The 17,843-nt window shown below is 33.3% G+C and overlaps 1 protein-coding gene across 1 annotated transcript in view; it reads right to left on the reverse strand.

The window, feature by feature from the left end:
* Window positions 1-17,843, reverse strand: part of LOC115441172 (glutamate receptor 1) — a 63,754-nt gene that overhangs the window by 10,845 nt on the left and 35,066 nt on the right. Inside the window, exons 4-5 of the mRNA XM_030165829.2 lie at window positions 1,197-1,450; window positions 595-726 (exon numbers count right to left, since the gene is read on the reverse strand). Of these exons, the coding sequence (XP_030021689.2) occupies window positions 595-726; window positions 1,197-1,450 (386 nt within the window). The remainder of the gene's footprint in view (window positions 1-594; window positions 727-1,196; window positions 1,451-17,843) is intronic.

Raw genomic sequence — 17,843 nt, forward strand, 5'->3', positions numbered from 1 at the left:
TGTCTAGTTACAGTCTACTTAATATTAGCATCACGTAAATATGTAATGACGAACTGGGCGTCTCGCTCGTCGTCCTCCATCCTGGATGCATTGATGAATCTTAAAAGAAACTTCTTAATCTCATTTACATTCCCTCTGTGCATGATGGCTTAGCTCGGTTCGTATATTTTCGTTCCACAACGAACTTATCGAATAGAAATTAATAATTTTATTTTTATTCTCAAAGTAGAATTCTGTCTGAAAAATTCTAATTTTTAATTGAACTAATTACTAGTTTAAAACCCATTTCTTTATCAAGAATTTTTAACTAATATTATAACAGGCTTATTATCTGAATCATTCGGCAGATAACAAGAAATTAAGAGCAATTTAAACGAGAAGTTTCTTAATTTTTCGTGACTGATCTTAAAATTATATAAATGTTATAAAATGTTTCATTTAATTTTCGGCATACATTTGTATTCTGTCTTGCATGAGTCCTTATATAGAAGTACTATGGCATAAACTCAATATTATCCATTTTAGCATAGCTATGTAGTCAAACTAAAACAAATACTTTACTTAACAGTAGTTGAAAAATTCTAAACGTCTTACCGAAATAGAATCTTTCTTCCAATTCACAATGAAATCCCTTACAAGTTTTCGGGAGAAATCCAGTACTCGAAATCCAGTTATGTTAATGGCGCCGAATTCGGTGACCTCTTTCTCCCAACGATCGTCCATCACCTGGATCAACACATACATTTTCAACGTCTAAGCTCTGTGCAAATATTGTTACACAAAATTTTGGTCGAATCAAAAAAATCTAAATTTCAATGGTGGCTGCCTTGCGGAATTTGCTCGCTCTCAATTTTTGCTAAGTTGATAGACGTAATAAGATAATTGGACAAATAATTCAATTCATAAATTTTCTTAATCCGAAAGGTTTACAAAAGATAGATGTTACATTGTATTTTCCATTATTCTTGTTAGCTTAAAATATAGATAAAATAAAATATAGTATTTTTCTGACTCGAAAATAGTTTCAGAAACATTAATTAATTGTATATGTGTGTAGTTAATGCTATAATTAAAGGTTCACTTAGTAAGGTCGTTGTACATTGAAACTAAGTAGTGCAGTTATGCACCGTAAACTTTAAGGTCTTTTGAAATTCCAACAATTAACCTTCCTAACAAGGAGCCGTGGGATTACTTACCAGGCCGCTTAAGAAGTAATGGTAGTTTCTGCGGCCGAGTTGAACATCGCGTACGTGCAAAATTAGCGCTTCTTTCGCCAGCTGCGTTTTCGAGTCTAGTATTACGTATTTGTTGCTCCAGCGATCCATGCGCTCGATAGCTGCGAGGAACGCAACCACATCAGTTGCATTGGTGACGCGCTTTACATTAGAAATGCGGAACGTAGCGTTGCCCGGCTGCAGGCTCTGGTACAAGTGTTGCAGACGAAGTAAACCTAAAATAAGAACGAATCAAATCAATCGATCCTCCAGTGTTAAGTTTTACTAAAACTTGTTGAGTGTATTAAAACACGTCTGCTTTTGCTGCCCTCGTTGGCACTAAATATATGGAATAATGTACATGTAGTTCAAGTGAAGTAATTTATTTGTTATTTAGCGTGAATAACGTAAGCAAGGATGTTTTATTTAGTCCTCAGACCTTTGTAGATGGCAAGATGTCTGTAGTAAATTGTTTGTGTTCGAGGATAAAAAAATAGACAACTTCACTGAGTATTTTTTTAAATGTTGTCTAACGAAATAAAGATAATTTCGTAACTAACTAAATGTTATTATTTAATTAATTAATTATTAATTTTAAAATATTTCTTAAAGAAAGTTTCAAAAGTACAGGCGAATAAAAAATTATGCTAAGTATAATTTGTTCTCTATATATTTATTAGCTTAGATAATGGGCAAACGATTGCCGCCAGCATAAAAGCCAAAACGTTAGATTTCATACACTACTGACTAAAAAAAATGTTGTTTCCCATAACTAATTTTAAGGCAAATATTGTTATCCTCGAAAAACTAAAGCGCCTAGTGGGTAATTGAGCACATATGGAAGCACGATAGAGCCGCCGTCCGCCAGTGAGTGCAATGGCTATATCCATTCGGGCACGTTACGGCAAGAGGCTCCATTCCCGCGCAGATGGCTGTGTTGTTAGCACATGCAGTTTCGCAGCGCAGTTACGACGAAACCTAAATAAGTGCGTCGTAATTTTTGAATGTTAACATTGTTGGTACATCTTTCTGAGGTATTATTTCGGAGCGTGTTAGTTGACGTGTAGAAGTCTTATTTTAATAATAATAATATCAGCCCTGTATTATATACTTGCTCACTGCTGAGCACGGGCCTCCTCTACTACTGAGAAGGATTAGGCCTTAGTCCAGCACGCTGGCCTAGTGCGGGTTGATAGACTTCACACACCTTCGAAATTCCTATAGAGAACTTCTCGGATGTGCAGGTTTCCTCACGATGTTTTCCTTCACCGTCTTCAGTCTTACTTTACTTTCTAATAATATTATTATAAACGCAAAAGTATGCATGTTTATATGTTCATTAAACCTAACCACAGAAACAGCTGGACGGATTTGAAAAGAATTTGGCACACGTGTAGATAATGTTCTGGATTAACACATGTTTACATATTATTACGTTAATTTTCTATTATTGAAAATAATGGTCTTTTTAATTCTGATTTTTAAAATAGATTGCGCTCGTATTGCGCAGGTGGCGCTATGAATAGCTCCAGTGTTTTAGATATTTTTGTACCAGGGAAAGCTCGTCATGCGGACGAAGAAGCAACCATACCTAGTTAGATAAAAAAAACGAGATATAAAAAACGAGTTTGACTACAATGCTAACGATAAAGCCGCAGTATGAAACAGGAAGGATAGCCTTGCATCTAAAGAAACCAACTTTTAAGCAATGCAATGTTCACCAATGGTTCTTATTCTTTCCGAAGACGAGCCTATAGACATATTGAATGCATAAACATTGCCTTACATTACAGCACAACACAGCAATTCAAGATTTACTCTATGTAAGATACGGCTGCAACATTATACCAAACACTCATCTTTAAAATTGGAATATTATTTATTCAATAAGTTAAGTATATATATCTGAATACTTGTACATTGCGTTCTTAATAATATTTATAGATTACAAAATATAAATTATTGTTGGATCAATAAACGTTTTTTAAAGTTGGTTAAAAATAAATACAGATCTAGAAAAATAATGTATTTTATTCGATATTGTATAGCCAATATTATAAATCCCCTTTTCACTTTTACCGCTTAAGACAGCCTTTAACAAATGATCACAGTTTGATGAAATTTGATGTGGGGACTGATTGAACCTTAAGAGTGGACAAGGGGTACTTTACCTACCGAAATTAACCTTAACGGAGATGAAAGTAAACCATCGAATTGATTTTCCTAAAAGGTACCTACGGAGATATCTTAAACTTTGAAAATGAGCGTTGGGTTTAACGATCAATATTCATGAGACATTACTAGGACCTCCTACTGATAGTAATATATAAAGCGATTATGATGAGATTGAGAAGAAGTTAAATCTATGAATTGACCTATTGTGCTTACCTTATCTTATTTTATTAATATTAAAAACATGAAGTGCAGGAAAGTCAGGAAGTTTTGAAGTTTGTTAGTAACAAATGCAGAAACAGCTGAACGGATTTGGATGAAATTTGGCGTACAGATAAACCATATCCTGGATTAACATATTAATTACTTTTTATTATTGTAATTAGCTAGCGTAGTTATATAAATGATTTTTTATTTATCGTGTGAATTTTAGCGTGTATAAGTGATTTTTTTATTTTATTGTTAAGTAGATAGTAGATGTAGTATCCGCTCGAATAGCGAACATCATAAAGGTGATAAAACCCGCCATAGTAGCCCACGAAGTTTACCGCGTTCCTGGATCAGCTTGTGTAAGTATATCCGGTTCTAACGGGGAGGTATAATTTTGTCTACTGCCGATTGGTAAACATTTCTCTTCAGTCGTCATTCTATTCGACCTCACTCCGCTTACCATTAGGAGCAGTGGGGACACTTTATCTTGCACGTATAAAAAAACAAATATCGATGACGTCATGATTCGCTACAGAGATTTAGGGACTTTTATACCGGGAAAAGCATTCATGCGAATGCAGCCGCGAGCACACCTAGTTATTAATAAACTAAGTTATTAATTTTATCTAGAATCAATCTTGTAGTTATTTGCGTAGGTTTTCAACAAATTACATATACAAATGGTTACGGACCCACACATACATGGTTTAAGTTGTCGTTATATCCTCTTAAGCATAACATAATTTAATATAGATATTGAAATAGAAAAATATATATACGCGTTGCGTTATAGCACCATTTCTTTCTTCGGCAGTAAAAGAAAAGATAACAAGACATGACCCCGAGTAATAATTAAATTGGTTACTCTATTATTTCAAAGTATTAACTTGACCCAGGATTCGAGACCAGATTTTCTCAGTATAAAGCCCTTATATGATAAAAGACCAATAAGGGGACGATAAATATAAATAATTTATAATTACCTTACTATTTATAAAATTCGGGACATAACTAAGAATAATTATATTGCTCAGTACAACGGAAGGTTGTTAGGGTTGCCACCTTTTTTTGGGCAAATAAAGTACATCGGTAAATTGAAGGTAGAAGAGAAAGTACATGGCGTCAAAATAAAGTACAAATTATTTATACTTTATTATTTTGCTCATAAACATAAATTAAATTTGGGAACTTTTAATAAGTAAAATTATTATTTCACATTCAAACACGAATTATTTTGTTCGTCTAGTCATTTGGTATTTTACATCACAAAATTTGAACTCTCTCTGTGAGTGCTGACGTAATAAAATAACAATGAAATAAATGCATACAATTTTAAAAAATATATCATCAGACTTATCAAATACTTGCTGCCATTTTTGTACCATTACTTACCTTTGTTTTACGCAAAAATTCTTACGAAAAATCTTAGAGGAATCATATCATGGTAAATAAAGTATTTTCACGTACTTTATTGTTCTCATAAAGTATAGAGTACTATTACCCGAAATAACGTACAATACTTTATTATAAAGTACGGGTGGCAACCCTAAAGGTTGTCTAAAATACCATTCAATAATATTGGATATTTAATGGAATAAATTATATTGACTTTGATTTATAAGTTAATGCTGTTTGTTAGTTTCGTAGTACGCATATTTTCTTGATTCCTGTTTCGTTTAATTGGATAATTGGTTTAATTATTTGATTACGCGAAATTGGATAAAATAGTGGTTTAATGCTTAATACATTGTTTTGCAACTGTCTCCTACCTCATTGGCTAACCAGAAATTAACTGAAATTAATTTAAATTATTGTTTTTAGAGTTAGTGAGATGATTAGAGTGGGCTAGGAAATTTATTATGGACCGGTTAAAACCTGTGTATAATGCTGCAGTGTACTTGTGTACTGAGTACTGATAATTACTCAAATTGTTAGACACAAATTAGAAATCTGGAATGTCATTTATAAAAGAAAATGACGATCACGCTCCAGCAATTGATAATATTATAGATAGATTTGGAATACTTTATAAAACTATTATGATGCACGGATTTCTTTGTCACTGATATGCAACTTCTTTGACTATCTGAATTCTGTTTTATTTGATTGTATTATGATCATACGAAATACTAACATGTTTAACTAAGTAAAATTTGGATTCGCTTTGAAATTTTTTTACACTTAAGTAATTCAATAAGGTTTTATAGCTCTATTGATTCAATATTCATTCATTCAATCCAATGCATTAAATTAAATGTAATAATCTGGTAAAATAATGTTGTTATGAATTGGTAAAGGCCAACAGTACTCTGTTAAATCTACTTATGTGAACCACAGAGGAGACAATTTGTCAGGCGTTTTGAGGATGTATTTTTAAAAGAAATATATGTTTTTTATGAACTGGTTCCGTGATGTAGTTGTATAATGGTACGACTGTAGTGCTAAGGTCCCGGGTTTGAGTCCCCGGTCGAGCAAAGTGATATTTGGGTTTTTCTGCTCAGTATTAGCCTGGAGTCTAAAATAAGCGCCCGATATGGCGACAGGCTCGTCTTTATCACATAATGGGACGGAATACACACGATAGAAAGATGGTTGCCCCAGTTGCACCTCTGCCTACCCCTTCGGCGATAGGAGACGTGTGTGTGTGTGTGTGTGTGTGTGTGTATATTTTTTAGTTTATGAAAACATTTCTGTCGGTTTCTGATCCGTCAGTGAAACCAAGTAAGACCAGTAATAAGTACAGAATTTCATTATGTTTAATGTGGTTAGTATTCATATGTAATTTACCCGTTAATTTCCCAGTCAATCTCGATACACTTGTAAGCAGTATCGATAAACAGAGCCATTATTAGTACACAACAAACATGAGGAACCGGGTTGTATCAAGCTGAATGTCTATTTACGTAGTCGAAGTCAGCTGATTCCAGTGAACAGATTGGATACGGAGATGTGGAAAGACGATCTGAACCAGGCCTCGTTAGCTGAACAAAAAAAATATTCCAATGGAAATGTCAATGGAAGATGAAACACGCCATTCATCACTAACGGGACTCATTATGCAGCACCCGATGTGGCACTTTTGTCATAATTTAAGTGTAATATCCGCAAAAAGATTGAAGCGGTGACGAAGACGTTCCGAGAAGAGGGTTGACGTGTGGGTAATGAACGCGTTATCATAGGATTTGTCGAGACCATGTCTCGACAGGCCTACGCTACCCCGCGCCGGCTCATTGCAATTTCATGCCGCGCTATATTTACCTCCCTTCTCTATTTTTCTCCACCCTCAGGTTAATACGTTTCACACCTTATCAAGTTGGGGATTGAATTCAAAACTGCCGCGTGATATGAATGATGTAAATTATGCGCATAACACCTGGAGTGGTTAAGAGTATAAGTCGCGCCCCATTATCTACTTATCTATTAGCGTCGCGCACACAAAACGTACTATGTATTAGTGGACCATATAACAGATTATATGAACCCTTCGCTACTGATACATGGTATGTTTTGTGTAAGTTGAAGATAAGCCATCTGGAATCAAGATACCTACCTGCTGGCTTACCTTTATGTAGAATTAAGTACAATCTTAATACATTAGAACGATTTGCAGACCACATTTATGTATATTCGTACCTATATGTTGTGTCGGGTTCTCTTTTGGAAAATTTCACCTTCCGTCACTGCTATTTAAATAGATATAATTGATGATCCTTTTCGGACTATTTTTTCTTTAGGATGTATAAAATGGAATAAATAATTATAATATAAGCTGTTGCATGTCAGATTATTGCGTATTTACCAAAGTTACATGGCAATAGCTCCAATAAGACGTGTACTACTACGGTAAATGTTGCTACCACGCAAAGGTAGTCATGGCTTTCTCAGCTCCAATGATATTAAAATAAAATAAGAACCACAGTTATTCCGTAAGCAAACGGTTTAAAAACAAATTCCTAGAATCAGTGCAGTTGCCAGAACCTCAAACAATTTAAACTAAAATATCGCTTCAGATAGTACACTCTTTTTCAAGACGGATTAATTCAGAGGAACGTAAAGTCTTTAGATGTTTGGAGTTAGACCGGACCGGGATGTGCGCGTTTGTCGTGAAGTGCACTAACTTTTCAAACGTCTTTTTGCAACATCTGCCGAATTCGAATCGTAAAGTTTTTCTTTATCTCTGCGAGTCCTGCCCGGTAACGACGGCAGCTTATCTATCCTCGCGACTGAGTTTAAGTTTTAACACACCGTCTAAAGTCTTTACAAATGTTTAACTATTTGGTTTTATGGACCAACTCATGAGTAATGGGCAGCCATCTTTTTAATATCTTCAATTCAATTAAACTTGGTATTTATTTTATTTTAGTTCCTCAAGTAGTCTTTCATTTCAACTAATTGAAGTTGTTAATATAGCGAAACTATGAATCCACATTCAAAATTATTGTATGTTACTGAACTAATCTGGGTTTTATTAATTGTGGTGTGTGATTGGACGTACAATCTAAGTCTTGTAATTAACCTTTAAAGGCTACTTATTTACTTAAGAACAGAGTCACGTGTGGAGTATAAACCACTATTCATAATGAGCAATGAATACGCCATAATAAAATGATTACGACGCAAATTTTATTTAAAAGGGAAGCGCCCTATCTCCTACTATGATCTATATTATATATCTACTTGTTCAAAATTAGAGATTTTATGTTACGCTCGTGGTCTCATCTGTGTGTTACAATGTAACATTCATGATTACATTCAATCTATTTTAAACGAGTTATTTCGTTAAAAAACGTATTTATAGGGCTGTAACAAAAAAAGCATGTGAAGATTACTCTTGTGTAGAAAATTAAAAATTCTTACCGGTACGTGTTTCGATAAACTGTTTTTGAGCTAGTAAATAAAAAAAAAAACGGAGCGACAAATTGTTTTGGGTTTTTACCCTAATTTAAGTTAAAAAAAACATAGCAAGAAATCCGCTACTTTTTGTAAAGAAAATTATCTACAGCGAAGACTGTAAGGATGTCGGGCCCAGGCGGAATTCCGGCGTTGTCGCTCGTTGGACGTGATTCCTCTCCAGACATGATTACGTCTTTTCTTATATTGTGTGAGATGAATGGAACATCTGAAGCTGGCCAAGAAGTCAATTGCTCGCTGTTCGTGACTCAGGGTGAAAGGCCGTGACGTCGATCTCGCCTTTACGTAAACCTACTCAAAAGTAATAATATTCGATCCGGCCAGGCGGAGATTATATATGATTGACCTGTGCTATACTTTTAGCGTAATATTCATTTTCGCTGAGGTGATAGGTGTTCAATTCTACGGATTATAAAATGTTATAAGGAAATAAATTCTTTTTTTTTAAATACCGTTATGTAAACTATTTTAATACTGTAGAATCGAATCATAAGGTGGAATAAGATGAATGCCGAATCGGTAAATGGTTTGATATTAATATGTCACGGGCCGCAGCTAGCGTTTTATATTAAGCGTAATGATAAAATTTAATTATATTAGTTTTCAAATTCACTTAGATAAAAGAAGCCGAATTATAATTACATTATAATAAGCTATCATCATAATATGTCATAATTATATTAATAGAGAAACCAAAAAAATTAGCAAAGATAGGCAATTTTATTCAACAACCGCAACTTTGGGAAACAACGAAATAGTTTTTCTAAATCCAAAACTCCTTGATGCGAGCCCGCCTCGCCGAAGCGGCCCAGTTATGTGGACCCGTATTATTTGCGGACATTTTGGAGTTTGACAAGTTTACGACGAGCTTAATTAAGAATATTTGGCTTAACTCCCTATTCTAGATGTCTGTTTTTAGCGATTGGGAGGAAGGTTACAGTTTATTGGACAAGTAGAATTAATCATTTTAGACTTTAATACAGAACAAAATATGGAAATAATCGAATACAAATTTTGTAATTTTTGGGTTCCGTAACTCAAAGGGAACCCTTATTTTGTTGGCAGAATTATGTCGGGCTTTCATATTGGATGTAAAACTGAAAGCGCCACTTCGAAAGAGCCACTATATAGTTTTTTTTATCATAACTTTGATATACCGCGAAATATATCCGGAACCCCCAAGGGCTCTGAAGCGAAAACGGGTTTATATTTTCAAAGGATCCATTTTATTACGGCAGTTATATGAAAATTTTGTAGTCGAAGTTTTAAGACTAAATATAAATACCAACTAATAAAAAAATACTAAAAAAATAGCCCTAACCTACCTACTTTATTATGATATAGTTAGGTTGCAAAGAATACCGATATAGCAGGTTTTAGATTAACAATAAGGTAACTGTTTAATGTCTTACATAAAGGATAGTTCTTAAAAAAAATAATACAGTTGATCTTTTGTTACAGTAAGAAACCATCGTATTATAACTATCTTCATTATCGTACAAAAAGAAGGCTATCTTATTAAAAGAAGGTCGAATATAATTAATACCAGTTTTGTAGTGCGGTCTTAAAATAAGATTGTATCTCAACAACTTTTGTGTGTATTTCGCAATTATTATTTTCAGACATCACCTGTTCAATCCACATGAAATTTGAAAAATAAACATTAACAATTTTAATTTAATACCGACATTTATACACAGCTTAATTGAAATAACAGAAATGTTAAATAAAGCTTCAATTTAATTATTAAAAAAAGGTAGTAAGTGTTTCACAGTTGAAGCCGAAAGCGATAAAAAAGTGTGACGCGAACACGCAACGAAACTGCAATATATCCCCGGAATAAAACTTGGCTTATAGGTTTTTAATAAAATAAGAAAAAAATAACCAACGCGATTTTAACTAAATTGGTGTGTACACACTTATGCGATGTGTATACCATCCGTCGTGTGAATAAAATATTTATTCATATTGTAAATTGTTAAAATTCGATGGTTAAAATTGAATGTAGTGTATTGTCAAATGATTAAAAATTTACGTTAAATCGACGGTAACTTTTAGCAGTTTACAATAAATACCACGCAGATCTGATTTTTCTCTCATCAAATAATTTTTATTCGTAAAATAAAGAGCAACATTCATTATAAATTACTGTTGTACATGTATAACATGATAATTTGTCTTACTTTCGTATTTAGTCGGGTTAGAAAATTAATATTGAACAATTTATTAAAAATGGCTTATTATACTGTTGACGCTTTCTTTAACGATAAGAAACCGCGAGAATCGGTGCTCGGTACGCCAGAAGAAATCTATTGCACTAAATATATTCTGTTAGACATGTAAATGTTATATTGTAGAGATTTAGTTAATTGTCATTATAACTAAGTACATAGTTGTATATAAATGCCTCCGAAGATCTATTTACTGAATAAGTGATTGAATTTAATTAACAAAAAAATGCCTTTAATCGTGGTTTTTTATATTTGAAGGTGTAATTGTAAATAATTTGCATTTTCTTAAATTAAAATAAAAGTCTTTAAATTAATCACTGTAGACATTATTTTTCCATGCATCATGACTTAAAAAGTAAAAGAAAAAGAAACGTTTTTATTATCAAACTTATCTATTGTTGACTACAGTAAAGTGTAAACTGCCAGCATTACGTGCGGCGTTTTCAAGAATGTGTATACAAAACACCTACGGAATGCAAGACATAAACTTTGCATAAAACTTTTTAGAAACTCTGTGGACATTCCACTTGTTATGACAAAAAGACAGCTTAGAGACAGTGTAGACCAGAAACTTTAAGTACACACTACAGTCCTGCGCAAGCTGCGAGGAATCTTAAGGAATTTTGATGATATGATTTAATTTAATTTATTTTATTTTCGATCATTTATAACATAGTCTTATTTGGGCTAATAGACGATGCTTATATTTAAGGCAGTGATCAGTTAGGCGCCGAAAATTTATTGTTTAACATGAATTCGGTGCGAAATAAAATTTTGATTATTGTGTTTACGCGAATGTTTGACATTGAAATAAAACCACTTTACGGATTTTAACGCGATCAATTTGTTTGATTTTTACTCCCGACGATTCGAAGTCTTCCCAGCCTTTATAATCACATAGAAGACTGAGGTGTTAACCGACCGAAAAATAAAATATGTTACAAAATATACTTTCATTTTTTTTAGTGTACAAAAACGTATAAATTTATCGTATTTATACATGCGTAAAATAGATATTTCAATGTGAAGATAAAAAAAAACGTAATATATTTTGTGCTGACCTAAAATGTAAATATTTTAGGAATAAGTTTTGATACTTTGTGCCTTTAATTAAAAAAATCAAGTGATCAGGAAGCAACCTAAAAATATCTTATGATTTAACACGACGACCTGTGATTTGAGAGCAGAATGAAAATTAGTACTGTACTAGTTACTGGGGTATGAAGTGGGTCTGGAGCGGCGCGCAACCACGCGATTTTTAGTAGCTTGCGTGTGGACTATTAAGCCAATAACTCGTTTAGATGATTTTTAATTCCTTTTAACAATACTTTGAATTTGCCAACATCAATATTTCAAATACTAATAGCTACTTTATTTGCAACCGGAATCAGTTATTTCACAGAAACATTCCATTTTGTATATTTTCTGTTACAAATAACATAATGTCAAAATCAATTATAGGAAAGTATTTGTTTGAATTATTCAAATACAAGTCACAACGGATACAGTGCAGTAATGAATATTCAGAGTTTATAATTTTACTTTCTTTGTCCACAATATGGCATGAATCATGAAAGTAAAGGCGAGTGGGATTATTAACTTTTGTCTAAAATTCATCTTAAATTAAAAAATTATAATAATATAATTTTAAATAATAATAATGGTGTAGTACGTTTTGCCAGTTTCCTTTAAATACAATTGGATGTATGACATTAAGGTTTTTTTTTAATCTGAGAGGTAAAGGTGTGTTGCGAGCTATATTTGTTTCAGCAAGCTGAGGAATTCAATTCTGTAGAGTGATGTGGAAATCTTGTGCAAGATACTTTTATGAATAAAAATATTATTCATTGAATTATTAAACTGATAAATTGACGTAAAAATGTTATTTACTAAGTTATATAGGATGTTTATTTGCGATTCGATTACAGTTGAATCGCTACCGAATACTCAATTGAAGTTGATTGTTGATTGATTTTTACCCAGAAGCGGCAAACGGCAAATAGATATCTAAGTGGGAACGTCTTAAAAACACCAAAAGTCGAAGCAAAAATGCCTTTCCACAATCGTTAACGCTAATAAAAATCTGAAAACATCTATTATATAAATAACATGTCTTATGCGTCTATTGCTACAATATGTCATACTCAAACATAATGTTAACGTTAACGATTGTAGAAAGATACCTTGGTTATGGCCTCAGGGCAATTTTGGATACATTTCCTGGTTTATTTTATACTATATTTACAGCAGTATAAATACGGCGTAAATAGAAACTCTTTCCGTGGGTACGTCAGTTCAAAGCCCTCTTCCGCAAATAATTCCCAGTGTAGGATCTGACCCATCGGTGTTCAGGGAAATATTTAGGCGTTTATGCATCTACTTATAAGAAACATATGAACACTATCACAAAATTAATTGATATTAGTAGTAAAAATTCAAGCATAAAGAGATTTAAGCTCAGGTCATACGTTGTTTTTCAGTCAGTGTTCCCTGAGTTATTTTATTATTATTAAATAAATCATGCAATGCCATGGCAATTATATTAAGATAAAGTTTGTTATATGCCTTGATAGTTCGACGTACCAAGTAACGAAACCAATTTAACTTTTGCACAATTTGTTCTACATAATAGTTGGCTGTTTGAGGTTTTATTTATTGTTTGTATTTGAGTATCATTATTTATTATATTGGTTCTATATATGGGTACTGCTTCACTTCACCACCATTGTTGCGTCTAGACAACTAACTTGATTTGAATTCAAAAACCCCCCTTTGGGAACGTGACTGGGTATTATTTAACCTGTAGATGGTTTTAGATAAATAGACATTGTCGAAGTATAGAGGTACCTCACCGACAATATTTGGTCCACATCCTAAATATAAGCAATTATTGTCATTTGCTTTTCTAATACATATGTAATTCTTCGTGTCAAATACGTATAGTACGAATAAAATTATAAGTTTTATGTAAGGCAATACATTTCTTTACAATAACCTCGAGTTATAAAAAAATACGCAAACTATACACAGTTCAGAACGTTCATTTAAGGTTACAACTAGGAATTTGGTTGGCGCGGTTAGGGTCGCAAAATCTGCTGATTCTATACATTAAACCCACCGAATAAATTGAAAACCGATTGGCGAATCTGGAAGCCACATTCAACCTGGTAACCGTTAAAATATCTATATATGAAATTTTATTCGTCAGGATATTGTTAAAATTTAGTGGTGAAATGAGCCGGTGGTATTTGAAGTGCAAGATAATATTTATTTTAGTCTGTGCCCTTTAATATAGATAAACATTAAATAATTCTAATATTGCAATATGTTTATACAGAACGCTTACGGCATACTTTTCAAATTATCAGAAAATCACTAACAGTAAGTTAAATGATGATCTAGAAAGTATTTGTATAGTTAAATAACGGTGTTAATCACTTTGTTGTTTTGCTACTACTAATATAATCATTGTGAATGTTTGTGAAGTAGCGTTTTGTAAGTGACGTAGCTTGCCATAAAGTGGCCCTAAGTTAAAAAAAAATTGGGGGTCCTTCAGGGCAGTGGGTGCCCGCTTAGTTTAATATAGGTATGGTCCAAGTGGGGCCTCTAAAGCTTGGTGTCCCTTTATCAATGATACAGCCACGCGCTACGCCTCTGTGAAGATGTTAGAAAGTGGATTTTCGTTATAAATAAAACCATAAATAGATATGGGTATTATATCTGGGATTTACACATACTACTTATATCTCGAAAAATGCAGGACGAATTATTATTCCGTGAAAATATTCACGTCAGCGGTTCCACGAGCAACGGCTGGGTATTAAATAATATTTTACATTGCAAATTTATAATTAATGGAGTACCCATACATTGACCCGTTGTAAATAAAACTATAGTAAAGCATACTCGGTCGCAAGTGAAGCGAGGGTCACACTTTCTTTCACATTTACTCCACAAACGCTGCTACAATGTGATTACAAAGGCATTTACTCGGCTGAGTCGAAACGCTAGCTTGTTTTATACAGAGTCTCTGTAAATCCTTCCTATTCTGTACCGACAATACGTTAGGATCACGTCGCTATTGTTGGCTGTATCGAGTTGGACGATTAGGGCGCTTGAAGAACTCACCGCGGGTACGCGTAATCTATCGTCGTCATAAATACACTCAAAGAACGCACAATCAATGCTTTATTACGAAACACAATTTAATACTATATTGCACAACGCAAGTAAATAAATTACTATGAATAGTTTGATTTACTAAATAAGCTATTAGTACCGGTTATTGTTATGCGTGTCGTATCAAGTGAAGTAAATTCAATATAGGCAGGTACAGTAAAAAAATCTAGTGTTAAAATTTCCATCTCATGGAAAACCGGGTAAGCAGTTTTTTTTCCTGTAAAACAAGAATAGGTACGGCACGAGCCATTACTGAGCGAAGGGAGATTCAAAGAGCACACGATAAATAGGCAAGGAGGCATTGAGCCAGCAGGGAGATGGCGTTATTGCTTTCTGAGGGCGCATTGTTACCACGGTCTGTTTTGCATTCGTATATCACAAATGACTGAATGCGATTTAGTCTAATTGTAATATTTGACGACAAAGCGAACAATTACCGCGTCACTAACGAGAGAGGTGACGCGGACGCTTTGACTCCATGTAAAATGGTACATATCGAAACTGAACTGTTCATTAGTGGACAGAGTTTAAAAGTGCGAACGATTGATATTCAACAGGGGAGCCCGCTGTAATCGGCCCGGATAATGATGGCGTCAGTGAGGGGTCATGATCTTGCAATTTTCAACTAACGAATATTGAAATGTGAAGAAGAAATTATATCCACTTGATTTTTATAGAAGTGTCATTTGTCTACAAATGTATGTATTTTCTATGCAAAATACAATACAAAATGTAGGAGTGTTTTTACAGTGAAGTTGAAAAGCTACAATTTTTATATAACCTTATCAAATTGTAGTACAGTGCTCACTAATACACGATAGTGGTATCGCACAAAATAACTCGGATAAATGTTATTTATAATCTTTCTGTGTATACATTTCACACGCTTCAATTTATTTATGTGACACAAAAGCAAGAAGTTTCATAAAAAATATCCGTCGGTTATTCGAAATATTTTACACGGAAACCCTCTGTTGACGTCTTTCACCTGCCGGCTTGGCTCAATGGCACTTCAGAAAAAACTGAAAAAGTTTTATAAACTACCTCAAGGGCGGGGAACGGGTAGGGTAGGCAGATATTTTAGATTACAACCGTTCGTAGACAAGCCTTATGAGCTCGCTGCTCCCACCCGCCTCATGATCCATACAGCTCCGTTCATTTTTTTATTATCTTTATATTGCTTTTAGTAAGCCGTGACAAAATGAGCCGTTTTAAGCGTGCTGTAAGAACTAAATATTAGATATATGGTGAGATGGAGCCTATTATAGATTTTGTAGTGTACGAACCTTGATACAAAATATTACGTGTACTAATCTTTGGCGTAAAAAAACCTACTATAGATATTGAATAATATTATTTTCCAATATAAAATGTTTTTTTTTACGAAATAAAGTTATATAGAACTCGAGGCCTACTGTGACAAAATCGGTAACATCTATCATACGTAATAAAAATAGTTAAAACACTGCTGTAATTGATGAAACCATTATTCATGTTAAATTATTATTTAGGAATATTGCCGGTTTTATAGTTGTAGAGTTATGTAAATTTAAGCATATTATCTATCTATTTGATGATTATCAGGTTAATAAAGCTAAATTACATGCCGAGAAGAATGTCCAATAAAGTTTTTTTACGTCATCTAGGTACAAATTATAGTCAAGAGCAACAAATGCTCAAGTAGTTTCCATTCTATATTGAAATTATAATTTTAAGCATAAAAATTACATAATTATTAGTATTATATTTTTTTGGAAATGAATTCCAATACGATTTTATCCAAGTGTATTACGTTTAATGTATGCGTAGTCTGAAATGACATCTGAAATTGCTTCTTATTCGTCTGCTACAGGCTGATACGTTTCTTGTTGCCAATATCGAAACTGTGCTAGTATTCAAATTAGTGTCATGTACACACCAATTTTGATGTGTCAGGCGTGTTGAAGCGATCGGTACTTCGGTATCACGATCTGTTCCGTGATGGCTTCGTATACGATCTTAAGTTTATTTTCCTTTTATTTCATACGACTCTTTTATGTTGTATTTTAATGCAGGGCTTAGGTTTACTCTGGCGTTTGCGGCTGTCTGTTAAGGATTGCAATCCGGCAATATTCTCAATCCGGCTGAAACATGCCGGATTTCCGTCGATCCGGTCGGATTCGTTCCGAATCTGGTTGAGCTGGTGACTCAAAACTAATTTGCCTTTAAATACTAATATCCACAGTGTATTTATAGAATTATTAAGTGAATATTGAAAGTTCGTAAAAGAAAGGCTTTTTTCTATGAAATCACCTTAATTTCTATTTATAAACTCATATTTATGATAATTGTTTTGACCCATGTTTCATAGTAACAAGAACAAAAAGGCTAACTAATAATATTACTGTATAATGCACAGCCCTCATTTTCATTTAACGATTATGAGTTTTATAAAATTTAATGCATTGAAAATTTTAAATTGGCTCCTACTTGTATTTTACTTTAGGACTCTTAAGACCGCAAAGAAATTTACTAAAGCATTATTTCGCCGTTTTATGCAATCGACCAGAGCGCCCATTATTAAAGCATGCATGCGTGCACCTAGTCAACTTCTTAGCTACCTTTACAAATTTCTCTTTTAAATAATAATGTAATGCGTATTCCATTTGAAATTTTGCGGATATTAAACTCTTAGATCATAAAGTTTGTCTTATAATACTATAAAATATTTATTAGACTTCGGAGAAAAATCTGGAACACTTAAATGTAACGACAGATTTTTATTGTTCATACTTCATGAATAAATAAAGTCTCGCCGTGGCTGAACATGGATTAATGAAGTTTTCTAAGTATTATAAGACTAATTAAACATTTTTATACTATTTTATGATATTATGATGTACTGTACATGCTAATTGAGGGTACTTAATGCGAAAGCACAATTGCA

This window comes from Manduca sexta, chromosome 27 (assembly GCF_014839805.1).
Source record: "Manduca sexta isolate Smith_Timp_Sample1 chromosome 27, JHU_Msex_v1.0, whole genome shotgun sequence".
Taxonomy (NCBI): Eukaryota; Metazoa; Arthropoda; class Insecta; order Lepidoptera; family Sphingidae; genus Manduca; species Manduca sexta.